This window comes from Coffea arabica, chromosome 2c (assembly GCF_036785885.1).
Source record: "Coffea arabica cultivar ET-39 chromosome 2c, Coffea Arabica ET-39 HiFi, whole genome shotgun sequence".
NCBI classification, from domain to species: domain Eukaryota; kingdom Viridiplantae; phylum Streptophyta; class Magnoliopsida; order Gentianales; family Rubiaceae; genus Coffea; species Coffea arabica.
Genome location: NC_092312.1, coordinates 3533648 through 3560517, shown reverse-complemented (window position 1 = coordinate 3560517; position 26870 = coordinate 3533648). Strand labels below are relative to the sequence as shown.

Sequence of the window (26870 nt, the reverse complement as noted above, 5' to 3'; positions counted from 1 at the left end):
TGGCACCGAATAGGTTGGTAGGTAGTCGTTTGGTTGTTCTTTCGAGTTTTATTATACTCGCATAATTTTTCATTGGTGGGAGGGATGCCTCTTTTTTTTTTTGAGAGACGCTGGTGGGAAGCCTGTAAACGTAGCCGTCTTCAAAATTGAAACTTGTCAATCTCCTGATTACAAAAAAAAAAATCCATATCACCTGATTTGCAAAAAAAAAAAAAAAAAAAAAAAAAATTTATCCTTCTTACATCGTTAATATAATTTTCAATCACTTTTTTATTTCACCTACATTACATCATAAAAAAATACTACTCCCTCCGTCCCACTTTGATAGTCCTGTTTCTTTTTTCACACAGTTTAAGAAAAAGTAGTTAATTTTGTTGGAAAAGTAAATTTAGATTGCTATTTTCCTAAAATACCCTCACATTAAATAGAGTACAACTTTATGGGAACTTGAATTGATGGTAAAAAAAGAATCAACTCTCATTAAATGGGGTAGGTTAATAGCAACAACAACTTGTATTGAATAAGGGTATTTTAGGAAAATGAAAATACAATTACATTCTTCAATTGGAAAGTGGACTGTAATTTGGGACAAACAAAAAAGAAAAACAGGACTATCAAAGTGGGACGGAGGGAGTATAATAATTATTTTAAATAAATATTTTAAATAACCTCTTATCCAAACACGCTCGATGACTTTCAATTAACATGTATTACACTATAAAAAGTGTTACAGTAATTATTTCAGATATCTTTGCTTCTGTTGAGAGACTTTCAACTAATACTGCCTTAAATGGATCAAACCCCGTGCTATTTTAACCATCTCTTCGCTTATATACTGACCTGGCAAACGATCAGTAAAATCTGAGGGACGCATTTTAACCACTCCTACCCCTCCCTGGAGCACTTGATCATATCCGTCTTCCCGCCAAATTTTCCCACACCCTGCCCAGGTCCCGTCCGTACGCCATTCCGTGGAGGGATAGACTGCCGAGATACGCCCACTACTAGCGCAAGCACTACCACTTCCCCCATAACAGCCTTCCACTATTCCGTGAAAAAGAAAAGCGCTTCGTTAGTTTTTTCTTTAGGAGGAAGGAACCTCGATCCCCGGTCTGATGGCGACATCTAGGGTTTACACAGACCCAATCCTAAGGCCTCGGCGTCTTCAGGCAGGCATCATCTCCAGAATTCGACTAAGAGATTTTATGTGCCACTCTAATCTCGAAATCGAACTGGGAGATTGGGTCAATTTCATCACTGGTCAGAACGGAAGTGAGTCTTCTCTCTATTTCTTTATACTATCTCTCTCACAAAGACACACTCTAATTCTTTACTAAGTTTCTCCGGTAAACTGTGTGGGTTCCAACTTCGTGGAATCTTCATGCTTCTTGTTTCGTGGGCTGCAAATTTTTGTCGATTTGAATGGGTATAGGTGGGAAGAGTGCGATACTGACGGCTTTGTGCATTGCATTTGGATGCCGAGCTAAATCCACACAAAGGGCTACTACGATGAAGGATTTCATAAAGACAGGATGCAGGTTTTCAATTTTATCTCTTGTTCTGATGTGCCTCCTTTTGAAATATTTGCATTACTGTTGCAGTGTGAGTTCAATTATTGTCTTGTAAAGATGAATACAGTGACTGATATTTAGGATGGAAAGTATTTCTTAAGCAGGCATGCCACGCCACGTCTTACCCAACTAACCATAATGAAATACTTCTCGAGTTGTTGAACGTGTTTTATCTGGTATTTGGGTATTGCATGACAATACTATGCCCCTGAATTTTCTTTTGAAGCAAGGATGGTGGGCATGAGTGGTTGCTACATATTACGAGAGGCTTTGATTTTTCTTTTGGTAGTGGGGACAGGGTCATGCTGTGGGCTGCAGGCTGTTCAACCACTGTAAACAGTGGTCATTTGCAGGAGGGAACAAATAATATAGTTGTTTAGTGCTGATGAAGGGTATTATGTATTCAATATCATGTTATTTAAGCTGCAAGTTTTGTTTTCAAAGATTTTTCTTCTATCTGGCGATTCATCCAATGTACTTTATTTGGTGGTTGTTTGATAATTACTCACACAGGTAACTTTTTTGTTCAAAGTTAGCTAATTCGTACAAGCATACTATGGTTCTAAGTGATTTTCATCATGGTCATGTTTCGTTATAGGTCTGAAGGGTGTATGTAGGGACCATTACAACCGAATTTTCAAATATGTTTTCCCTAATTGAACTTAATAAACTTTATTGGCCTTGTTTTCATCTGCAGCTCTGCATCTATATGGGTGGAAATAAAAAATCAGGGTGAAGATGCTTTCAAGCCAGAAACATATGGTGACATGATCATTCTTGAGAGAAAGATTTTGCAGTCAACTTCTACCACCATTTTAAAGAGCTATGAAGGTGTTTATAGAATGCTTTTGGAATTTAATTTTCTTTTCAATAACTATGAATTACGACATTCTGGAACTTTTTATTTTCTCAATGTTTATGTGAACTTTATGGCTGGAATTGAAGAGGTTAGGCTCAGTTAGACAACAAAGAAAACAGCTGTAATCTGAAAAAGGAAGTAACTATGTGCATTTAGTTTGCTCAAAGGAGCAATGGAGATGATCTCAAGTTTAGCATCATTCTGTTTTATGCATCCCCATGGAACGTTTTTGTACAGAAGCCCATCATTAGATCGAGATGCTGGTAGTTTTGGTAAATAAAAGCTAATTGGCAATTTGATCTTTTCAAGCAACATAAAGGACTTAGTTGACTGTAAACCTGATTAATCTAATTTCGAAATTCATTGCACGCAAAGACTAATTGTGGCATGAAATTTAACGAGTGAGGGAGTGTGTGTCTCTCTGTGTGGAGAGGTTTCTAGATAGTCTTATTTCTTAAGGTAAAAAGGGGAAGAGTTTCAAGATTTATGATAGTGAACTAAGCCGTTTTATCTGAATTAGGTTGATTGATGTCTTCATCATTGCTCTCACCTATCGTCCTTAGTTCACTAGGTTATACCACACCACTAAAATTTGAACTTGAATGCTTAGAGGCTATGGATGGAATCCGGCATCCGGACATTTTAGTTGCTGTGCTTTACTATTTTGAGCTAATTATTAGTTGGATTGCTGGGATTACTTGTATTTGAACTTTATTATCAAGAAAACTTGGTTTGTGATTTGTGTATGCTACAGTCAGATATTAGCTTGGAGATAGGAAGGTAAGAATCCAAATAGTGGTAAGTAGTTGTAAGCTGTCATCTTCCCTATTCATTGTTTAAACAAGGATCTGATAAAAAATATGAAACATATATATGCTCCATGATAACGAATTGACACTTGGGATGGAACTTTTAGACATCAGGCAGAACATCTAGGAAAAGTAGCTTTTGACATGGTTAGTTTAAAAGTTTATGTGTTGATTATTACTTCTTAGAATGCTCGAGTTGATAAATACTCTGTCATCTTTCTTTTCAATAGTTCTCATGTTATTATAAGAATTATCCAGACAAATTTTTTATGCCAAGAAAAGTATAAATGTGTTCATCTTAACCATTCAAATAGTAATGTCTACAAAACTGGATTCTAGACTTCCCTTATGTCATTGATAAATTTTCCTTTGGCCAGAAAAGATCTGATAGTTATTCTTTTTTCTTATCAATGAATTTGTTTATGAACAAAAAGAAGAACTGAATTGTTCTGTCATATCATTTGTTCTAGACTCTGTACAACATTTATACAAATGGAATTTGACTTTTGTCAATTCCATGAAATCTGTAATTTCCTAAAAATTAGGAGCTAATTTATTCTATCCTAAAATACATTAGGAGTAAATTATTCTATCCTAAAATAGAGCAGAAATCATGGGACATAGCAGAAATCATGGGATATACATAGAAAAAGATATTCTAGATCTCAACACTCCCCCTCAAGATGGTGAATAGATATTTTTCATTCCCATCTTGCATGTAATGTCTTCAAAGTTGGAAGTTGGCATTCCCTTAGTTAAGACATCTGCCAATTGATTATTTGATGCTACATATGGAGTGCAAATCATGCCACTGTCCAGCTTTTCTTTAATAAAATGTCTATCAACTTCGATGTGCTTTGTGCGATCATGTTGCACTGGATTGTGTGCAATGTTGATGGCAGACTTGTTGTCGCAATAGAGTTTCATAGGTCCTTCCCACTTGATTTTAAGATCATCAAGTATTATTTTGAGCCATAGCAATTCACAAACTCCATGAGCCATAGCTCTAAACTCTGCTTCCGCACTTGATCTTGCAACAACCGATTGCTTCTTACTCCGCCATGTCACTAGGTTCCCACCAAGAAATGTACAATATCCTGAAGTTGATCTACGATCTACAACAGAACCTGCATAATCAGCATCAGTATATGCCTCTATGAGCAATCCTTCATTTTTCTTGAACAAAATTCCTCTACCCGGTGTCCCTTTGAGGTAGGATAGAATTCTATTGACAGCCTGCAAGTGTTTCTCTCTTGGATCATGCATAAATTGGCTTACTACACTTACAGCAAATGCTATGTCCGGCCTTGTATGGGACAAGTATATCAGTTTCCCAACCAACCGCTGATATCTTCCCTTATCTACTGTGCTATCATCCTTCTCTTCATTCAATCTCAAGTTAGACTCAATGGGTGTACTTGCTGCCTTGCATCCAAGATTGCCTGTTTCTTTAAGCAAGTCTAAGACATACTTTTGTTGGGAAGCAAAGATGCCTTTACTTGAGTATGCCACCTCAATGCCTAAAAAATACTTCAGCCTCCCTAGTTCTTTAATTTCAAACTCCTTTGCTAAGCACTTTTTGAGTGTTTCTCTTTCAATTGGATCATCCCCGGTAATGATGATGTCATCTACATGTACAAGTAGAGCTGTAACACCTCCTTTTGAATATTTTATGAACAAAGTATGATCTCCTTGACTTTGTTTGTATTGCATTGCTAGCATCACTTTAGTAAATCTTCCGAACCAAGCCCTTGGCGATTGTTTTAACCCATATAATGCTTTCTTTAACCTGCACACTTTCTTTTTAAAAAACATTTCATTGAAACCCGGTGGGGGTTCCATGTACACCTCTTCTTCTAAATCCCCATGTAAGAATGCATTCTTAACATCAAATTGCTGTAAACACCAACCAAAGTTAGCGGCTAAAGACAAAAGAACACGCACAGTATTCATTTTTGCAACGGGTGCAAAGGTCTCTTGGTAATCTATCCCATATGTCTGTGTATATCCTTTTGCAACCAACCGAGCTTTATGCCTTTCTAATGAACCATCAGCTCTATATTTCAAAGTAAACACCCATTTACACCCCACTGTTTTCTTTCCTTTGGGCAGGTTTACAATTTCCCAAGTCTTATTTCTCTCTAGGGCATTCATTTCCTCTTTCATAGCATGTAACCAGTTCTTATTTCTAAGTGCCTCTTGTAGTGTTTGTGGGATTGAAATGGAGTTGATGGTGGTAAGGAAAGTTTTATGTTGTGGAGAGAGTCTATGGAAAGACACGAAATTTGAGATTGGGTGCTTAGTGCATTCTCGTGTTCCTTTTCGAACAGCAATAGGCAGGTCTAAATCAATAAATTCACAAGGAGCAGAGTCAGATTGAACACACAAAGGAACAGAATTTTCAGTACCTGATTGTGGTTCAGATTCTTGGATTTGCACAGGTTCAGAAATATGAACTTTCTTCCTTGAGTAGACCTTGAGTGGTGTAGTTGGATTTAAACTAGATTTTCCCTCAGCTGCAAGATCAGGTTCAATTTCTTTACTGGCATGTTCAACTTCAAATTCAGGTTCAGGTTCACTGCTAGTATGTTCTCCTTTAGAATTTGGTGTATGGTCAGGCTTGAAAGACTTTAAGTTTAGTGTAGGACTTTGAAGATCAAGGAGAAATTCCTTATCTTCCCAAGAACTCTCCCCCTGGGGATGAGGATTGTTACTTTGAGAGTAAGGTTCATTTTCAACAAATGTGACATCCATGGAGGTAAAAAATTTTTTTGAAGGAGGATGATAACACTTATATCCTTTCTTTGTGTTTGAGTATCCCACAAAAATACATTTTAAAGCTCTTGGATCAAGTTTCCCTCTTTGGTGTGCATGAACATGTACAAAAGCAATACAACCAAACACTTTTGGTGACAATGTGCAAGAGACATTAAAATCAGGGTAAAAAACAGAAAGAGCAGCAATGGGACTTTGATTATTTAGTACTTTTGAAGGTACTCTATTTATCAAATGTGCAGCAGTTAAAACAGCCTCCCCCCAAAAAGTTTTTGGAACTTTATGTTGAAACAAAATTGCTCGAGTCACATTGAGTAAATGTCTATTTTTTCGTTCAGCAATCCCATTTTGTTGGGGTGTATCTACACAAGATGACTCATGTATTATACCCTCTTTTTGGAAAAAAGATGAGAGAATTTGATTAAAATAGTCTCTTGCATTATCAGATCTTACTCTTTTAATCAGACTTCCAAATTGTGTACAAATCATTTTATGAAACATTGGAAAAATACTGCTTACTTCTGATTTTTCTTTCATAAGAAATAACCAAGTAGTTCTAGTACAATCATCAATGAATGTGACAAACCATTTTGCTCCAGAAATACTAGAAATTCTACAAGGCCCCCAAATATCAGTATGTATCAAAGAGAAAGGTCTCGTAGATCTTGTATTACTCAATGGAAATGATAGTCTATGATGTTTAGCAATTTCACATGTATCACAATGAAAATTACTAACATCTTCATTCTTGAAAAGTGAAGGAAACATGCTTTTAAGTAGAATAAAAGATGGATGACCAAGACGGAAATGATGAAGCCAAATTTCAGATTTATTATTTGAGGAGCAGGTGAGGGATAACTGATTTTTGTTCTTCTTGTTGCCACTCATCTCCTCAAGGTAATAAAGCCCATCATTCACCTTAGCAAGTCCAATCGTCCTCCCCGTAACCAAATCCTGAAAAACACAGTGAGTAGTATAGAAAATTACTCTACAGTTCAGATCTTTGGTAATTTGATGGATGGATATGAGATTGGAGGACAATTTTGGGACATGCAACACATTATTTAGGGACAAAGAATTTGATAGATTTACTGTCCCTTGGCCTGCAACAGTTATAGGAGATCCATCCGCAACAGTAATTTTTCTATTTCCAGGACATGGGTTGTATGTTCTAAATCTGATTGGGCTATGAGTCATATGATCAGTAGCTCCTGAGTCGATGACCCAAGAGCCTAGAGAAGACATGCTTGAGGCACTTAAAGCATAAGAGTTAAGGTACTTACCTGATTGAGCCAATGAACACGTACTAGAGGACTTTTCAAGGGAATTTAGGAGGTTTCTTAGCTTTTCGATTTCTTCTTTCTTGAATTCTCCCATACCAGCCTGGTTGGATTTTTCTTGTGTTTGGTCTTCTCCAGCAGTTAAGTGGGCTTTTCGCCCTTTGAATCCTCCTTTACGACTAAGGACTTGTTCCTTCCCATGGAGTTTGAAGCAATCATCTCGCGTATGGCTTGATTTCTTGCAGTACGTGCACCAAATTGTGTCTTTATTTGACTTTGTAGAAATCATTGCAGAGCCTTCTAATGTTTTAGGCTCTAACATGACTTCTCGCCTGTTCTCTTCAGCTCGAATCAATGATATTGTCTCATTCAGAGATGATAATCTTTCCTTCCCCAATATCTGGATTCTGACCTGATCAAATTCCACATTCAAACCTGCAAGGAAGTCATAAACTCTATCCTTTTCGATAAAGCTTCTCAAGGTGGTTGCATCTTCACTACACACCATCTGAACACACCGATATTGGTCCAGTTCCTGCCATAGATTTTGCAGAAGGTTGGCATATTGAGTAACAGAAAGGTTGCCCTGTTTAGTGGCTGAGATCTTTGTTTTGATCTCATAGATTAGGGCAGCATCTCCTGCCTTTGAATAGGTCTGTCGAATAGTAGTCCATATATCTTGAGCTGTTGGTAGGAACATGCAAGTATCGCTTATTTCAGGTAACATGGAATTCCACAGCCATGACATGACCATAGAATCCTCTTCATCCCAAGCAGCGAATTTAGGATCTTCCTTTTTCGGTCCAGTTCCAAGCAAGTGGCTGATTCTGCCCTTTCCTTTGAGAAATGTTTGAACAAATTGTGACCACTTCAAATAGTTTTTCCCGTTGAGCCTGCAGGCTGCCTGGATACTCTGCAAATCCCCTGTTTGTGGAATATTTGAGGTCTCCTCTGATTTGGTATTGGAGTGGATTTCTGATGTTTCAGTTTCAGACATGGTGGAGGTTTCAAAGAAAAATTGGCAATGAAGGCCTAATGGAAAAAATCAGCAATGAAGGCTGGAAATTGCACTTGGCAATAAGACTTGAAAAAAAGGAAAGTTCTCAGCAATGAAGGCTGACAAGAAGAGGTCCCAAGAGCAAAAGCTCTGATACCATGAACAAAAAGAAGAACTGAATTGTTCTGTCATATCATTTGTTCTAGACTCTGTACAACATTTATACAAATGGAATTTGACTTTTGTCAATTCCATGAAATCTGTAATTTCCTAAAAATTAGGAGCTAATTTATTCTATCCTAAAATACATTAGGAGTAAATTATTCTATCCTAAAATAGAGCAGAAATCATGGGACATAGCAGAAATCATGGGATATACATAGAAAAAGATATTCTAGATCTCAACAGTTTACATGTTCCTGGTGTACTTTTTGTGACAATGTGAGAAAACGGTTACTTGACCAACACCCTTAAGTTCATTTTTCTTTTACGCTTGCAATAAGTATTTTTTTGGTTGTACTTTCCTTTGAGAGTCATGGATATGTTCAAAGAAGTAAGATGGTATTTTAGCAGTTTCAGTGATCACCTGGTTACTTCACATGCGAAGTTGTCCTGCTTGGTGCCTATCCTTCTTGTTCTTTTGCAAATCCACTTTCCTTTCTGTGGGGTTATGAAGTAAATACTCTGACTGCATTTTTTGGAATGGATACTTCATGTTAGGTTCAGTTTTTACTAAATGTTTGAAAGTCTAGTTTCATATGACATGATGATTCATATACATTTCAAAAGTGCTACTTGAGATGCACTAGACATTGTCTTCAGGTAAGAAATAATTTCTGTTTTCTTTTGTCCTTGTCTTTCTGCCCGTAAAATATGTATAAATGAGGCAGATAAATGTCAGTGCTTAATGATTTGTCAGATCTTTTGAAAATTGCTCTTGTTTCTACTTATTTATGGCATATGTGACAGGCAAGATAGTGGCTAGTAAAAGAGAGGAACTTGTTGAGCTTGTGGAGCATTTCAATGTGAGTATTTTGAAGAACGTACTCTTCTAGGTTATTTTGATTGTTGTTATGCAAGTGTAAGTTGCTTGATATTGTTAAAGAAACAGAAATAAAATCTCTCATCTTCTTTGTCTCTTCCTTTTATTTTTTTCCCTCTCCTTCTAACATTATTACATTTATCTCATTATTTTGGTTCTGCTTTACATCTTTGATGAAGTGAAAGCTGTAGTCTGACAAACTTAAATTTTGCAGTCCTGGAATGTCAGGTTCTTGTACCAGTTCTGTCAAACTGGAAATTTGATATTTACTTTCATTTGCAGATTGATGTTGAGAATCCATGTGTTATAATGAGTCAAGACAAAAGTAGAGAATTTTTACATTCCGGAAATAACAAAGATAAGTTTAAGGTATGAAGTTTCAAGTTTTTAAACATTTCATCTTTTTCCTGTTACTTAAAAATTCAGCAATTCTTTTGCTGTGAATTACATCTAGAGGCTAAGATGCAATCAAGCAAGGTCTGTACAAATTGCACTGCTTGTCAAATGCCTTTACAACTGATCACCAAAGTGTTTCATTGCTTTTTTTTTTTACTATCGATTACTGGTTGGATATTGATGCACATAAATTTTTTCGTAGTTTTTTTACAAGGCAACACTTCTTCAGCGACTGGGTGATTTGTTAAATAATGTTGAAAACCAGTTGAACAATGCTACTGTGTATGTTGTTGAAATGGAAAAGTCATTAAGCCCATTACAGAGGGAGCTTGATGAGTTGGAGACCAAGATTAAAAGCATGGAAGAAGTGGAAGAAATTTCCAAAGAGGTGCAGCTTTTGAAGAAGAAACTGGCTTGGTCATGGGTATATGATGTTGACAGACAACTAAAAGAGAAAGCTATATTAATTGAAAAGCTGAAAGATAGAGTACCCATTTGTCAAGCAAAGATAGATCATCAGAAGGTAGGTAAACTCAATAATGCGTCTTCTTGGTGAGATGGATGGTGTGCTTTGATCTGCTTGGTATTGTATTCATCACTATTTGGTTTTTGATGTTTGTTAGCTATGACTCCCTGAAGATTTTTTACTCAAGAAACAAGGAGAAAAAAGCATTAATGTTAGGGTTGGGATAATTTTTCTTAAGTCAACATTCTCAATGTTTTGTGCTGTCAATTGGTGTTTTTGTTTGTAAATGGGTAAAATTGAGAAAATTGGAGAGGATAATTAATTGTAGTTTTAGAGTTACAAAACTTTTGGATGTAACATGGCTGAATGATGATTGCGACCTATTCTACTTGCTGTTGTGAGATTTCTGGCAGAAGTATTTGCGGAAGTTAATTGGCGATTGACAGGTGTGCATTGAGATGATAGATCTCACTCTCTAAATTTGAGCTTCAGTTTCAAATGTTTACTTCCAAATATCTAATGTGGAACTGTTCATTTGGTAACAATGAAAACCTTACAAGCGAACTTTATGGAACTTAAGTCCTTTGGGCTGTTGACATCATCCCATCTGACACCTTCACGCTAGCTATGAATGTAGCATTTCCAATTTTTCTCCAGTTCATTCATAGCGTTTGACAAGCAGTGCAATTTCCGGGCAGCCCATTATTCTGCAGTATTTCCTCTATTTCTCATGTACCATCCAGCTCCTTTGGATTTAATTTAACGCTCACTGATAACCTAACTAAGTTGTTGGAACGATTTTAGTCTTGCTTGAAGAAGTAGCTGCCAAGGTTCTGTAGCTCTTATTCTCCTTCAGCAAATTAAGTTTAAGATGAAGAGCCTACCTTAAATACTTATCACACAGTTTTCATAATTCTCCTTCTTTAACATCCATTTATGCAAAATTTAACATGTCATAGCTTAAGGGAATCTTATTTTTCTTTTCTCTCTCTACACATCTACCTTAATGTTTCTCAAGCTTCCAAAATTAGAACAACAAAAAAAGAGGAAAGGACTTCTGTGGTGCCTAGCTGCTTGGAATGGTTTTTTCCTGTATAGCTTTCATCCTACCTATTAGAGTATTGTTGGAATGGCCTTTTCTTTAGTCCCTTTAGATTTCAAAACGTGCCTTTTTTATGTGTGGATAAATCTCAATCTCCATTTTTTAATTTCGTTTTGTTCTGTTGACAATTTAGTTGATTGATAACTCTGCTGTTTTATTTTTCTACAGCACAAGATGGATATGTTGAATGATCAGATAATTGAGAAGAGAGCTCAGATTGGGCATATTATGGAAAGGACATCAGAAGTACGTAGAATGAAGGATGATTTGCAGCACTCTATTCACCTGGTACTGAATTTCTTGTGTCCTCACTTTGTAATTTTTATGAAGGCTACTAAGTGAGTTCATTGACTGCACAAGTAACAACTTATAGCCTGCGCCCATTGTTTCATTGGACATAAGTTGCTATGCTACTTTTAAGATTGCATAAGCAAAAAGTCGCCAGGATATCCATGCAAAGCTTTGTTTAGACCCAAAGTTTCTTTTATAGGAATCCTTTTTCATTGTTTTTCTCTTTCTCAATTATGTCCAAAACTCTTTTCTGAAGAATTGTTCTTTCATGAATGTGGAATGGTTATGGATTCATTGCTAAAGTTGGCTTTATCTGAATTTTGGTGACTACTTGCCATTGCTATTTAGGCCATGAAAGAGAAGCTTGAGCTGGACGGCAATTGTAAACGCAAAACCAGCCACATTGAGAAATTGGTTGAACAGGTCAAGTTGCTTGAGCGACAAATTCATGAAATGCAGGAGCAGCATATAAAAGATACTCAGGTTTTGGTTTATTCTGTTTATTGTCTAATGATATGTGGGATTCCCTTTTCTTTTTTTTTTTTTTGGTCATCATACAGAAATAAGAGTTTATTGGATGGTAGAGTAGTGAGGCTTGATAAAAGACTTTTGGAATCCAAAGCATCAAGACAAGCCAGGACCTAAATGACATGTCATATGTCTGTACTAAGATGTGCTAGCAATCTACTCAATGTCTTGTATCTCTCCTTTGATGCGATAGCTATCCACTCAGCACCTTGTTTGTTGTTGTCAATGTTAGTCCTAAATGCATGTCAGCTACAGGTGGTGTTTCATACATTGCATGGGATATCAGCCAGTGAAGGAATAAATAATAACCTTTTTAAGTTTTTATTGCTTTAACTCGGTATAATAATGTGATATAAGAGCTATCTTTTGTGTTTTACAATAACTCAAAGTTAAAGTACTTGATGGCAATGTGGAGTATATATGGTTCAAGAGTGGTTTTCTTGTCTTCATTGAACTTGGTATCTGCTGAAGATGTGATGAATATTTTAGTGAACAAACTTTGATGTTCAAAATTCTGTAACTGGCTTAGCTGGTTAGATATTTATTTGCTCTCCTTTGAAACAGAGGGTGTAATAATTGGCAAATGCAATATCTTTTCTGTGATCCTCTTATGCACGCATTCCCAATCTGTTTATACAACAAAATCAGGTTAAGTTACAAGGAACTCCGTTATCTAAGGTGGATTTTATCATATTAGTAAAAAATTGGATAGCAAGATTATTTGTAAGAATGACAATATCAGTAAAAGTAACTTTATGCTTTTTTTTTTTTGGTTGCTTTGCTCTAGGCTGAAGAGTTTGAAATGAAGCAAAGATTGAAGGAGATTCAAGGTGAAATTAGTGAGTTGAAGTTGAAGCTGCAAAGGTTATCTTACATTTTTATCGCATTAGGTTGTTATTACATGCTTGTGAACTTCTGTCTGTGGATGCATAGTTTAACAGTTTAGATATTTTCTTTTTGATGTTACTGAAGTGGTACTATTTCAGTTTGAAGGATGATGAGGAGTCCTTATCAGTCACTGTAACCAAGCTGAAGGATGAGATAAAAAATATCGCTTCTCAGGTTTGGATTTGTTAACCACCTAAGTGGTTGAATTCCTTAACAGCTGTAAGACCTCTTCTGCAGCACTGAATCATGTTGAATAAGGGAACTTTTTTTAGTGTTACCTATTTGTCTGGTCTTGCATAAAACTGAACACCTTGAATGTTGCCTGTTACTTCTTCCTTAACAACCTGTTGGGAACTTCATATTTGTTTGCAGACAATTGATACCATGGTTGTCATGGAATAGTCATGTGACATATCTTTCTTGAAAGCAGACTAAATCATGATTTTAGTTGCTACTGTGTGAAAATAATTGATTGCCAATTTTTGCATCTTTTTTACTTTGATAATATGTAAAATATTCCATCAAAATCTTGTGCTGACAATCACTAATGATGATTGTAACAGTTGAGCTGACTGAGTATTGTCCTTTATCTGGGTGTTTGCTTCTGTAGTTAGATGTATTGGATGAGTTGTCTCATTACTTTATTGTCCATTTTTAGATTGAAGATCATGCAAAGAAGCATCACGGTATATGTTCTCAAATTCGTGGCCTCCAAGAGAATCAAAAGAATAAGGTAAAGATAACATATTTTTTCGTTGCTACTCCCTGTCTAGTGTGTCAACCTAATTGCAACTTCTTTATTGGTGCTATTTATGTTGGACTAAAAGGGTTGAACAGCCAATTGGTCTCAAAGCATCTGCTGCTGGGCATCCACTGTAATGTCATGCTTTATTTTCCTTGCAGGTTTCAGCTTTTGGAGGAGAGAGGGTGATCGCTCTTTTGCAAGTGATTGAGAGGCATCGCCATAAATTCCGAAAGCCACCCATTGGTCCGATAGGTTCCCATGTGGTAAAGTATTACGAAATGATATATATATATATATATATATATGTATATGTATCAGATGATTCTGCTGTTGCTCGTTTCTTACTTATTTTCCTTTGATTGTTGCTGCTGCTGTTCTGATTGCTGAGTTTTTATTTTGTGTTTTATTGTTGAAAATTCCCCACCCACGACTTCTGTTTTTTAGCTTTTTCATTTTTTTATTTATTATGCATGGCAACATTAACTATTTTATTTTGTTATTTTCTTTTTACAAGTGCCATTTCTACGCTGCTCTCTTGTGATATTTTATTTCGCTTCCTCTCCAGTTATTTGATCAATGCTTCTGATCACTCATTTTAATATTTTCGCCTCAGAAAGTTGGAAAAATAAGCATACATCCTTCCCCATGTACTCTTCGTTTTAAGATAGTAACCAATTGTCTTTGGCTTTTTTTATTTGTTCCTTCCACTTTGTTGATATACAATTATGACATGTTCATTTATGATTTGATAGCCTTGGTATATGAATCTAGAAGCATTAGCGTGTTTATTCACTTTTATATATGGTTAAAAACTTTAGATATTATTTCTTTCTTATTTCATCTAGTAATGTGGCTTGCAGACCTTGGATAATGGTAACATGTGGGGCATTGCTATTGAGAATGCTGTTGGAGGGTTGCTTAATGCTTTCATTGTAACAGATCACAAAGATTCTCTTCAGTTGAGAGCATGCGCTAAGCAAGCAAACTACAACCATCTTAGGATCATCATATATGACTTTTCAAGACCAAGGTTATGAACAGATTGGATGCATTACTTTAAAATCCAGATATTGCATTTACCTCCATCAAGTGACTTATTAGAGGAATACTCTCTTTTTGTGCAGGTTGAATATCCCAAGTCACATGCTTCCACAAACCAAACATCCAACTGCAATTTCTGTTTTACATTCTGACAACGCTGTTGTGGTCAATGTATTGATTGATCTGGTAATTTTCTGATCATAATTTCTTGTAATTCCATATCTCAATAAGCTTGTCATTCTGCCTTCTTGTACTGCCTGGTATATTGACCTGGCGTTCCATACTAAAGCATGCCATTTTTCCTTGTGCTTTTAGTTATCTTGTCATGTTTTCATTGAGGACATTTGGTCATGTGCTTGTTCCTTAATGAAGATTGTGTATTTCAAGTTCTGTAATCTCAGCAACTGGGTTTTAGATTAATTATGACCTTGTTGTGACCCTTTGAAAAATGCTAAAAGTTATTTGGTGTTTTTAACATCTTGTAAGGATATTAATTATGACCTTGTTTTTAACATCTAGCAGGGCAATGCTGAGAGGCAAGTGCTTGTTAAGGACTACAATGATGGAAAAGCAGTTGCTTTTGATCAAAGGGTTCCAAACTTGAAGGAGGTGTACACGTCTGATGGATTCAAAATGTGAGATAAAATTAAAAATGACCTTCCATTTAGCAACATTTGTGCGTTACACTATTGTGTCTTCTGTTCCTAAGTGTGTTATTGTTCCCCTGTAGAATAGTATCTATCACTTTTATGGAAGATTATCATCATAAAGAGTAATTACGAGTAATACCTGCTTGCAGCTTCAGTTTCTTTGAATGGGATGCATACAAGAAAATTGCTTTTCGAAGCATTTGCTTATCTGTTAATTAAACATCCTTGCAAGTGCCAATAAGCTAGGTCTCCTGGATATTTAAAGCTATACCTACTGTATTAAGTGCTTAATCTTGCATGCGGGTTTTTCTTTGATTTCGATTTTCCATTAAAATCCTTTTCTACCATGTACATTGATGTTGGCAGTTATTTTAAATGATACAGCAATACTAGATTCTGTTGCTTACCCCAATCCTCATTTCCTCTTTATGGTGGCTCTGTATGTAAATGAGTTTGTCTGTAGCTTGTGAAGGACAGCGTTTTGAAAATTGGACTGTACCAGCCATGAAACAGCCGTGGCACTGGTCTTCTAGGATTAAACGTCGGAAATTGTCTTTTCTTCAAAGGCTGAGATTGAATTTGTGGTTTGACTAAATGTCTAGGGAGAATATTGGAGGTTCATCTTGCTATTAACAGAGTCACAGCTGGTTTTTTTCATTAATATGCTCCTTTTATTTATTGTTCATGTCAATGTTTTGAATGGGTAACTTCAAAACTACCATTAGAACTAACAAGCAGGCACTCCAGATTTAAGATGCACAAGTAATTACTTATTCACTACAATTTTCTTTTGAACCTCACAAGTTTTAACAGTTTAGTCATATCTCCTACTTTTAAAATGGCCCACGTATATCTGTGTACTGAAAATTAGTCACTCTATTAGTGGTGAGGATCATGTTGAAGCAATAATATGTGACCAAACAGGAATTAGGTTTCATGGAGAACCAAAGAGGAATGTCTTTGCCAATTTGCAGCATCGACAAAACCTTTTTCTAATTTTAGTTTATTGCAAATTAGACCACTAAAAGCTTATTCTGTGTGGTATGAAACTTCTTTGGATTGAGCCCTGCTTCGATTGCTATTATCTAATGATCTCAGGACATATATGCAAATATGTATGAGGTATATCTGACAAAGCGGGTTTTCTGTGAATGATATTTTTGTTCGTAATTATTGTTTGTATCTAAATACATATCTTGTATTCTTTATTGGGTCTATTTTCTTTATCTAATGCAAGACTATGAATGTTTCTTGAGATTGTATCTGCAGGTTCTCCCGTGGTCCAGCCCAGACAATTCTTCCCCCAAATAGGAAATTGAGAGCTGTCCGCCTTTGTGGTTCATATGAAAATCAAATAAAGGAGCTTGAACGAGATGCCTTATATAACGAACAAGAGGCTAAAGAAGGACGTGCTATGAAAAGAAATAGGGAGGAAGAACTTCACTCTCTTCAAGGCAACTTGGGAAGTGCAAAGGTGATAGTTTTCTTGTTTATGTTTAACTTGGTTATCATTTTAAATGATTCAGCTCTTTGCACATGTTTTGCTTTTCTTCTGGCTGACCTGTCGCATTTCTTGCCCTCTTCACTTGTTTACAGGTCCTGAACTGAGTATTATTTTAACACTGCTGGTTTTTTCTAAGCAAACTGATTTTCTTAAAATTGCTGATCATGCATGCATCATTTGAGGTGTTTGATAGATTATGAGATGTATCTTTTGTAGTTTTTACTTGCAATTGGCACATTTTAAGCATATGTCTTTAGAACTTGTGGGACAGGTCACAATTAGGTTACCAACTAGTCTGCCTGGTTAACGAAGGGTTTAATAACAAATGCTCAATCATCATCATCATAACTGTTTGTATTATCAATGCTGGATCAGACTTATGAATGGTCCCTCTGATTCTGTAGAATCGATGAATAGAAGTACTTGTATGGATAACTGTTTGTCAATTTCTGATCTGGAAATACTGTTGACGAACAAATATTGGGAGTACAAGTGGTGCTGCATAAACTTTATTATTCTAGTCTCTTTTTTACTCTAATGTGGCTTTTGTTCTAGTTGAAACACACTTTGAAAGGCAGCCTCTGTGGCAAAGCCAGGTTAGTGCCGCGCCATTAGAGAATTAATGGCCAGGTGCATTCATAATTGTCTTTGGTTGTTCCTCTCTGAAACTCTTTATGGAACTTGGAGCATCTTATCTGAGACCTCAGAGATTTCCTTGTTCACTTTCAAGGGTCTTTTTCATGGTTCTTACATGACATCAAATAGAAGTGGTTGAATGTAGTCTTCTGTGGGTATCATTTCTAATGGATATAATTATTTACTCTTATTTTTTGTTTTTCAATGTTTATCAGAGGAAATGTGATCAAGTGGAGCGATATTTGAGGTCTAAGGAACTCAAACTGCAAGATTTGATGAAATCATATGCAGCAGATGCTTGTCCTGCCAGTACATGTACCGCTGATGAGCTTCATCATGAGATTTCTGTCTGTGCTATAGCCATTTGACCATTATGTCTTTTCTTGCTTTTTGAAAATTTATATGTAGAGTCAAGAGTTGTCCTTCATTCTTCTAAAATATCTCTATGTTGGATGCACTTTCCCTCTACCCAATATGCAGAAGGTTCAAGAGGACATACAAGAACAGGGCGTTATGCTTCAAAAGGTTCAGTTGAGATTGAAAGAATCAGAAGATAAAGCTTCCAGTCTAAGGGCCTCATTTGAAAAATTATGTGGTATAACGAATTTTGTGTATGGGTCTAGCACTTCTTTCAGGACTTCAGGACTATATAGGACTATATATATATATTGCATGCTTTGACATTGTAATTTGAACGCAGAATCGGCAAAAGTGGATATTGATGCATTGGAAAAAGCAGAGGATGAGCTACTGAAGATTGAAAAAGATAGGAATGAAGCAGAAGCGGTATATCCTCTGTTTCTATGTACTTTGAGTTTGCCATAGTAGCAGTAGTCTGAGATCCTCTATGTCCAACTCATATTCAGAAGAAGAAACACTTTGAGGAAGTGATGACTGCAAAAGTTATTGTTGAACTAGAAGCAGCAAAAGCACATTGCTCTGAATTTGAGCACAACCGTAAGGTAACCCTCCTCTGAAAGTTTAAATTCGTATCTTGGTTATATTGATGCCGAGATCTTGAGTTAATCCTGAATTATGTTCGTGAAAACTGGGAATAAAGGTACAAGTTTGTTATTTTCATGGTTTGAGGTATCTCTCTGACTTCAGGTTACTCCAAATCGACCCACTAAAATTTTGCCATCCCCCAAATGGCAGAGAACTCAGCTGACCTTTGAGAATATTGGCCATCTTTTGAAGCCTTCCCTGCTTGAGCAGAGAACTGCTGAAATTAGACTCTTATTTGGATGAGATTTAGAACTAAAATTCTTCTTTATGTACATGATACATGTCTGGATATGTGTTGCTATGTTTGTGTGCTTCAAACTTTCTTTCTCTCTCTCTGAATAAGCTGCGATACTTAAATTATCTTGAGAGTTCTTCTCTTCTTCCACTGTCCTCTTTGCTGCTCCTAGTTTTCTTCTCAGCATCTTGCTCTAAACATCAAAGCTACAGTTATGGCCGTGTATCTCATCAGCTTGTTTGCCAGTGCCTACTGTAGCCTATTTGCAAAGATGCTACACAGCATATTGAAGTCAAAGGTTCAACGTATTCCGGAATTGATATGTAATTTTTTATTAGCATAGTCCTCCTTGTTTAGGTCATGTTGCTTTTTCTCTCGGTCTGGAGTGGCTGTGCTCCTTTATAACCTGTCCCTGCTTGTATTGCTGTGGACTATATGCTTGTGTGCGTTATAATTTTGGTTTATTTTCTCGTTCTTCATCTTCATTGCTTTCCTCCAGCAAAATTTGAGGAAATTCAGCTTCCTTCTTGTTTTTTTTGGGAGGAGGGTGAGGGTGTGGAATGAATCCATTACATGCGGCAAAATTCGAATTCCTATTCTGAACTTCAGGGAAATATTGCAGGAGAGTTGCAAAAAGGCTTCAATTATATGTCCAGAAAGCGAGATTGAAGCATTAGGTGGCTGCCGTGATATGAACCCTGAGGAGCTAAGTGCTCAATTAAATAGGCTAAATCAAAGACTCCAGCGTGAGAGCCAGAGGTAAGTCTTTTGACATATTTCAGATGAAATAAGCTGACATATAAGTTTTTTGAGAAGTTGCCCACATGCAGATTTCAGGAGTCCATTGAAGACCTTAGAATGTTGTACGAAAGAAAACATCGTAGAATCCGGAGGAAGGAGCAAATTTTTAAAACACTTCAAGATAAACTGAAAGTGAGATAACTGTGAAAGTTCTTTTCTCTTAAATTTACTCATGAATTTCAATGCAAACAGATATGCAGTCACGTCCAATGTTCTGCATATTTCTTTGTTTTTTTGCTAGTTGATAACTAAGTTTTGGGTTTCAACTTTATTGCTTCCTGCTAGATTAGCATTCTTCCTGATATGGAAGACTAAACATTGTTGACTTACTAAATTTGGTGGGAAGTTGAATCATGAATGGTTTTTGATGTCATTTCCAAGGTTCATAGCCTTATTTTATTTTCTTTGGTGCTTGAATCCATTGTAAGTATTAGTATATAAGACTTAATACCCACTACTTTCCTAATTTAAAATTTTGATAATCGCTTATATTGTTAATGTGTTTGTCCTTTTACAAATGGTAATAATTTTCTTTTTACTTGTGGGGCCATGGTCATGTAGATTTTGATTTGCTGTTCCTTTCACATTGATTTGATTTTTCTCGGGTTTTTCGGATTTGATTTGGTTTTGTTGTTTCTTCCAGTTTTGGACCTTCCTGGTATCGAAGACTAAACTTTGTTGATTTACTAAATTTGGGTGGAGGTTGAATCCTTGTGGCTTTTGATGTCATTTCCTTGGTTCCCCATATATGCATTTATTTTATTTTCTCCGGTACTTGAATCCATTGTATATATTTATGTAGAAGACTTAATGCCCATTACTATACTGATTTTAAATTCTGATAATGGTTTATATGGTTAGTGTCTGTGCCCATTTGCAATTGTTTACAATTTTCTCTTTGTTTGGGGCCATGGTCATGTAGATGTTTTGCTGTCCATTTCAATTTGATTTGGCTTTTTTTGGGGTTTGAACATTTGTTCAGAAAGTTAGTGTGCTTCTTATCCTTCTATGTAGTTATTTAGTAACTCTGTGGTTTTCTGGTTCCATTGATGTTTGATTTCTGGAATCCTGCCTTGTTCCAGACATGCAGAAGGGCCCTAGAGATGCGGCAAAGCAAGTTCCAGAGGAATGCCACTCTTGCAAAGCGCGAGCTGACATGGAAGTATGGCTTTTGTTTAATAGTTTTAGAAGTTTCTCTTGCAAGTCGTATCTCTTAGTTTGTCTGTTTCATGCAACTTGATTGATTGATTGTTTTGGCAATAGATTTAATGCACACTTGGGGAAGAAAGGAATTAGTGGCAAGGTTATAGTTAGTTATGAGCAAGAGACCCTCTCTGTGGAGGTAAGCATGTTTACACAAGTTGTTAGGACCTCTCTCTCTCTCTCTCTCTCATCTATTGGTTGAGAGTCCAGTTGAGTTTGGTATGTAAGATATCTTTGCTTGAAATAGCTGCAGGTCTCCAACTTACTATTTTTTCTTCTTGATCTTCAATTTTTCATAATTGTTCCTCAGTGAAGACACCTACCATTTTCTTCTTGATCTTTAATCTTATCCTCAGGTAACAATGCCCCAAGATGCATCAAATAAGAGTGTTTGTGACACTAGAGGCCTCTCAGGTATCTTTCTGACTGATAGATAATTGACTTCTTTGCAAACTAGGGAAATTTATATTTATTTCCCTCTAATTTTTTTCGATGGGTTGTAGTTTGGTGTCACAGTGTATGAGTGGACTCAATCCAGAGTCCATGTCGCTTAAACATGCATGATTGGACTTTGAGCCAAGACTTCAGCCTAGATTGAATGTAGGCATGGTCTAGACCATTTTAGGGACTTGAATTTTTTCAAGGTTCTCTTGGCAAGGATTGCTTCTCTGCTGTTTACATGTATAATGTTGTTGTTGTTAGTCTTAATAGCAAAATAAGGGTACTTGTCACAGAACATTCGGCTAAGCAATTAAATGGGACACTTTGCTCAGTTACATGGCAGGAGATCTTTTGGCTAGCATATCAATAGTCTATAGTAATTTAGAGTAAGATAGCATGAGAGTACTTAGCAAACCAATTTTGTTGCAAGAACTGCTCTTGCCTTGAGCTGAAGAGCTAAAATTATCAAAGTAAAGCTAGTAAAATTGAGTGTAGCCCCCAACAAGGAAGGGAAGCTGTAGGAAACATTTCCAACAGGTTCAATAGTGCCTGAAATAAATTTCTATTTGCATCATTGTACTAGGCTCAATAATTTGTTTAAAAACTTGTGTCCAAATAATATCTGAAAAAGAGGCAGTTCTCCGATCCTCAGCCATGAAACATATAAACTCTTGCAACAAGATTTTATAACAATGTACAGAGTCAGAGGTCTCTCTATAGCCTCTCTTGTGTTGTAATCATTTAAGGCAAACATATATTCTAAGACCAGTCTTGCAAATTGAGCAATGAGTTGATGCCTAAGCAAGCAGTATCATAAATTTAGTTCTGTTTCCATTTTTTGATATTTCCGTTTAAAGTACCCGTAAAACATGTAAGAATGGGTCACACACTTGAGGATCATAACAAACCTTTTTGTTCTAAAGTAAGGGTCATAAAGTCAAATCTTAGGGTGAAATGTGCTTGATGAATAAGAGTTGGTGCAGTTTGATGTATAGTTGTGTCGACTTAGTGTCATCTTAATAATCCATAATCCAATCCATTTTGAACATCAAATCTTAGGGTGGATTGCCAAATTATTTCAAATAATATTTCGCTTGCATCATAATCACATTTCCCAATTCACCTTTTTATATTCCCAACTACTTTTTATCTCACATACATATTACATCACAAAAAGTGCTACAGTAATTATTCCAAATAATACTCTATCCAAACACTTGTTTTCAGAATATCCCAAATCAAAACCTGTGACAAAAATAGTGGGCAGGAGCTAGGTATCAATTGTCATTTGCATACAGACCTCATTGCGAATTTTTTTTCCCTTGTGTTAATCTTTGTACTTAGCACGTTAGTCATTTCAAAGATTTGTTTTTTCCTTTCCATTTTCTTTGTCAATATGTTCAGTTTCTTTTCTGTTAAATTAGGTGGAGAACGGTCTTTTTCGACATTATGCTTTGCCCTTGCTCTACATGAGATGACAGAAGCTCCTTTTCGAGCAATGGATGAATTTGATATATTTATGGTGAGTTTTTTTTTTAAAACATTTTTACACCATATTTTGGTGTAATTCTTTTGTGTCAATTTGCTGTTGCTACTGTATTGAACTTAGCTTAAAACTGTCAGTAGATTAAAGTAAAACATTACATGGAGTTGTCAAAGTTACTTGAATGGTGATGTTGACTGATTTTATCAATCATTACCCCAGATGCAAATTCATGTTTTATCAGCCTCTTATTATTGAACTCTTATTGGTAGACAATAGAAGGCTTAAGACTACCACCAAGCACTGCGATTCAGTTCTATATATCCATATAATATGTGAGCCTGGACTGCAGTGTTTTGCTAGAAGGGGATCTGGAAAAAAGCATGGTACAGAACTATAGTCTGCAAACATGGAGTGAAAATTTAGACCAGGATATTCATCTCCTAACTTGATAACCACCACAGGCTCTCTCATCGATAAGTTAATATACTAGACTGGTTTTCTGCTCACATAAATGTTAAGTATCAATGTGAATTTTGTAGCCTAGTTGAAGTTATTAGTTGGATTAGGAAATTGTTTGCTATATTGTGTCAATTCCAAATTGAATTTCTTGTTCTTGGATTACACCAAAAAATGACTTGCTTTAAATAGATGATTGTTACGGTTAAATATCATTGCTTTTTATATACCAAGAAAGATAGCAGTTGGACATCTTTTTTCTCCTTAGATTTAATTAACAATGGATGGCATCTTCTTTTGTAAATCCTAGCTTTTTTAATCCCTTCTGTGCTAAACTATTTCGTACTATCAACCGCTTATTTTAATACTTTAATAAATTATGAAATAATTTTGGATTGGATTATGGATTATTTACAAAAAGAAATAGAAAGGTAGACCCCAAAGATATGTAAACGTAGGTTTCCCACTTTGTCTATTAATACAATTTACCTGAATTTTGAGATCTTCTTCATCATCTGTGATCTTAGCTAGAAATTAGTTTCATACAGCAAGTTTTATGTATGCCAACATTCAAATTTGCAAGACAAGTGACTTTGGGTGATTTTGCATTCTCTAGTGGCATGATTAATCAAATACAAGGATATGTGAATATCACTTATTACTCGAGTTTGTTGAGACTGGTGTCTGATGAATTATTAATATCTTCAATTGGGTTTCAGCTTTCTTCATCTTCTATTGTTATTGAAGGAAATTGAGTGGTTGGATATGGAATTTCGGCATGTTTGACAAATGGAATTGAACAGCTAAATCAAATACAAAATTCTTTGTTAAGGGGTGCTGAAGTCATGTAAGTAGTTGCAATTAGGAATTTGACTACTGGCTTCCACAGAATGGAGACAGTTGCATGGTGCATATTTGACTGCTGATGGAGACAGTTGACTTGTTTCTTTCTGGAAATTGGTTTCAAAAATCTTTTCCAGCCCCCTTTGGTGCGCATAACAAAACAGCTAAGCAAATCAACTGCATTTTTGAATCTTCAGTTCTTTCTAGATCATGCCATATTTTTATGGTAGTTTAGTTGATCACCTACATCTTATGTGGCCTCATGAAGCCTGTGTATGTTAGGTATCCTCTTGTGTTTGTTTGCATTTTGTATGTGTTCTTAACAAACATGTGATATGGTATATGTACTCTCCACAGGATGCAGTTAGCAGAAAAATCAGCCTTGATACTCTAGTGGATTTTGCATTGGCACAAGGATCCCAATGGATATTTATCACCCCGCATGATATAAGGTAATTATTGACCATTAAAAATTAGTCTCATGATTGAACATGATTTTTCACCATTGAGTTACACAATTAGGGTGTCCTGGGATTGTGGTCATATTGCATTTTCTTCTAATAACTTTTTGCTAAAAGAAACTGCATTAAAAAAGTATACAAGGAACCTTCAAAGATTTCTACTAAGTGGTGATTTCTCCAAGAACAAAAGAGAGAGAATAATCCTCAGTATTTTCCTTCCCAAAAATCTTCAAAAGCCCTTTCTTTCATTCCAGGTTGTCCACACTAATGCATAACAATGCACAAAATTTATCAGATTCTGATTTTCCCTTGGCTTTCTTCATTTCGCATAATCTTTTCCTGTCATTTTAGTATGACTGAATTTCACCTCTGTGTGTTTACCAAATTCCATAGTAAGCTGTCCCCTTTCTGTGGAGGGATACACATGAAGTGTTCTCTGGTGTCTTTTTGTTATATAAAGCACTGAATTATGAGAGTTCTTTGCCAACTAGCCAATCTTCTACCATGAGAATTGCATCGCTGGTTACAAATTGAATGGATAAGCACACCATTTTAAGCGCAGCTTAATGGATTTTGATGAGAAGTCTACTGTTTTCATATCTTAGATTTTTTTTAATTCCCTGAATAGGAATACTGCTGTGGTATGGAATGTGAATTGCTCACTCTAAACTTTTTCCTTAATTGGTTGGTTAATTTCTTTACGTCTACGGAATGTTTCGTTTTCTCCTTATCATGTCATTGAGACCGAAAATTCCTTTGCTTCTTCTCTAAACAGAAGATCCTTTAATTTTGTGAGATAAGAGGCAGGATCGTAGGGAAGACTTTAAGAGTGGTTTTATGGCCTATAGAAAGCTATTCCTTCCCCATCCTCATAGGATGGTTCTTGCACCCTATAATTTTTAAGTTAGTTGGAAATTTTATGCTGGTGTTCAAGAATTTCGGATAGTTTTGTACAAGTTATTTGGTTGTTAACCTCTGAATGTTATCTGCTACTTTCTAAAAAAAAGCCACTAATTAAAATTTAAGTCTTTATGTGAATTGGAGCTAAATTGCCTGAAGTGCAATGAGCTATACTGAAGTTGGATTTGCTAGAATGTTTCCCAAAAAATCAACATTGTGCCTTAATTGATCCTTGTTCGGAAGACTTAAATAGCAGTCTCATCAATATATTTTTTGGACTCCTTAAAGTATCAATTTCTGGATATAGTAGTCAACAGGAGAAGTGGCCTGTCTCGAGTCAATGTTTTAATTGATCCTTGTTCGGAAGACTTAAATAGCAGTCTCATCAATATATTTTTTGGACTTCTTAAAGTATCAATTTCTGGATATAGTAGTCAACAGGAGAAGTGGCTTGGCTCGAGTCACTGTGTGCTTGAATCAATATCTGTTGATGTCGTGTGGCATTCTGGATCATGGCAAGATGTTCTCGAGGCGTGTATTGATATTTAGGCATTTTTCTAGCTATCAGGATTGCATAAAATGTATGTATAAAGTTGCTCAAACAGGCTGTTCTAGACATGCTGTATTTAGTTGGCAGAATTCTTATCGTTACTTGTTTTCATTTGATTGGCATTCTTGAATCGAGGGTTGAGTGAAGCATGTACACATACTTCTCAGTTCCATGCCAATACAGCATATATAATGTCTGATGTTTTTTTGATTCAGCATGGTGAAACAGGATCAGAGGATTAAGAAGCAACAAATGGCTGCTCCTCGAGCATGATACTTGGTTCATCATGCAGTTGGTGCCCTTTACTACGGCGTTTATATGGTTCATCATTCTTGAATCGAGGGAGACATCGACTTGTCAAACTGAAATGTTTTCAAGAGATCGACTGGTCAAATTGACTGTAAATTTTTGAAGACTTCTTGTATGCGATGCCAGCATGCTCATGCGCCCTCACTCACTCTCTCTCTTTGTGTATTTATGTACGTTTAAACTTCACTAAGTTTTATTATTCAAGTTGATGATGAATTGGTTGATCCTTAGCTCTCTCTCTCTCTCTCTCTAGGTGTATGTATGTTTAATTTTTTTTTTTTTTTTTTTAAAAAAAGACGTGATATTTGCACTCCAATATTAGCTTCAGACGCTCCAACCGCGTGATTTTATGAATTAAAGGGCATCTATGCCCTTTGATCTTCTCCTTCCCTCGACAAAAACAAATCCACTTTTTTATCCTGCACCTCAAAACTAGCAATCAATCACCTCTCCTCTCAACTCTCAAGTGCTCTTCCTTATACGATACACTGACTGCTTCGAATTTCTCCTCTTGAGTTATGCTTAGCCCCATCAACAGTCCACTTCACAATCATGTTCATTTCCAAAATCTACCCTGTTAGTGCTCTATTTTATGATCTA

At 36.1% G+C, this 26870-nt stretch overlaps 1 protein-coding gene across 5 annotated transcripts; it reads left to right on the top strand.

The window, feature by feature from the left end:
- The first annotated feature begins 859 nt into the window (after window positions 1–859).
- Window positions 860–26500, top strand: LOC113725170 (structural maintenance of chromosomes protein 6B-like). 5 transcript variants are annotated; one of them, XR_011837384.1, is made up of 28 exons: window positions 860–1272; window positions 1433–1538; window positions 2269–2402; window positions 9261–9316; window positions 9616–9702; window positions 9932–10252; window positions 11466–11585; window positions 11937–12071; window positions 12904–12980; window positions 13103–13178; window positions 13663–13737; window positions 13908–14012; window positions 14610–14779; window positions 14874–14976; window positions 15310–15425; window positions 16710–16914; window positions 17796–17927; window positions 18061–18175; window positions 18281–18366; window positions 18447–18542; window positions 19443–19579; window positions 19651–19753; window positions 20704–20783; window positions 20885–20963; window positions 21181–21238; window positions 22690–22787; window positions 24097–24196; window positions 24408–24493. XR_011837384.1 is itself a non-coding variant. In XM_027248171.2 (28 exons), exons 1-28 carry the CDS (start codon window positions 1116–1118, stop codon window positions 26232–26234), a joined length of 3177 nt encoding a protein of 1058 aa, XP_027103972.1. In that variant the 5' UTR covers window positions 860–1115; the 3' UTR covers window positions 26235–26500. The 5 variants fall into 5 exon arrangements, 4 of the variants coding, with proteins under 4 accessions (XP_027103972.1, XP_027103971.1, XP_071929744.1 ...); XM_027248171.2 differs by lacking the exon at window positions 24097–24196 and adding an exon at window positions 26177–26500 and having other exon boundaries at window positions 15313–15425; window positions 24408–24502; XM_027248170.2 differs by lacking the exon at window positions 24097–24196 and adding an exon at window positions 26177–26500 and having other exon boundaries at window positions 24408–24502.
- The last annotated feature ends 370 nt before the right edge of the window (window positions 26501–26870 follow it).

Coding starts and splice junctions, on each gene's coding strand:
- LOC113725170 (XM_027248170.2), top strand. CDS start 1,116: ATGGCGACATCTAGGGTTTACACAGACCCAATCCTAAGGCCTCGGCGT. Junction 1,539..2,268: donor TTCATAAAGACAGGATGCAG/GTTTTCAATTTT, acceptor TTTCATCTGCAG/CTCTGCATCTATATGGGTGG. Junction 22,788..24,407: donor ATGAATTTGATATATTTATG/GTGAGTTTTTTT, acceptor TACTCTCCACAG/GATGCAGTTAGCAGAAAAAT.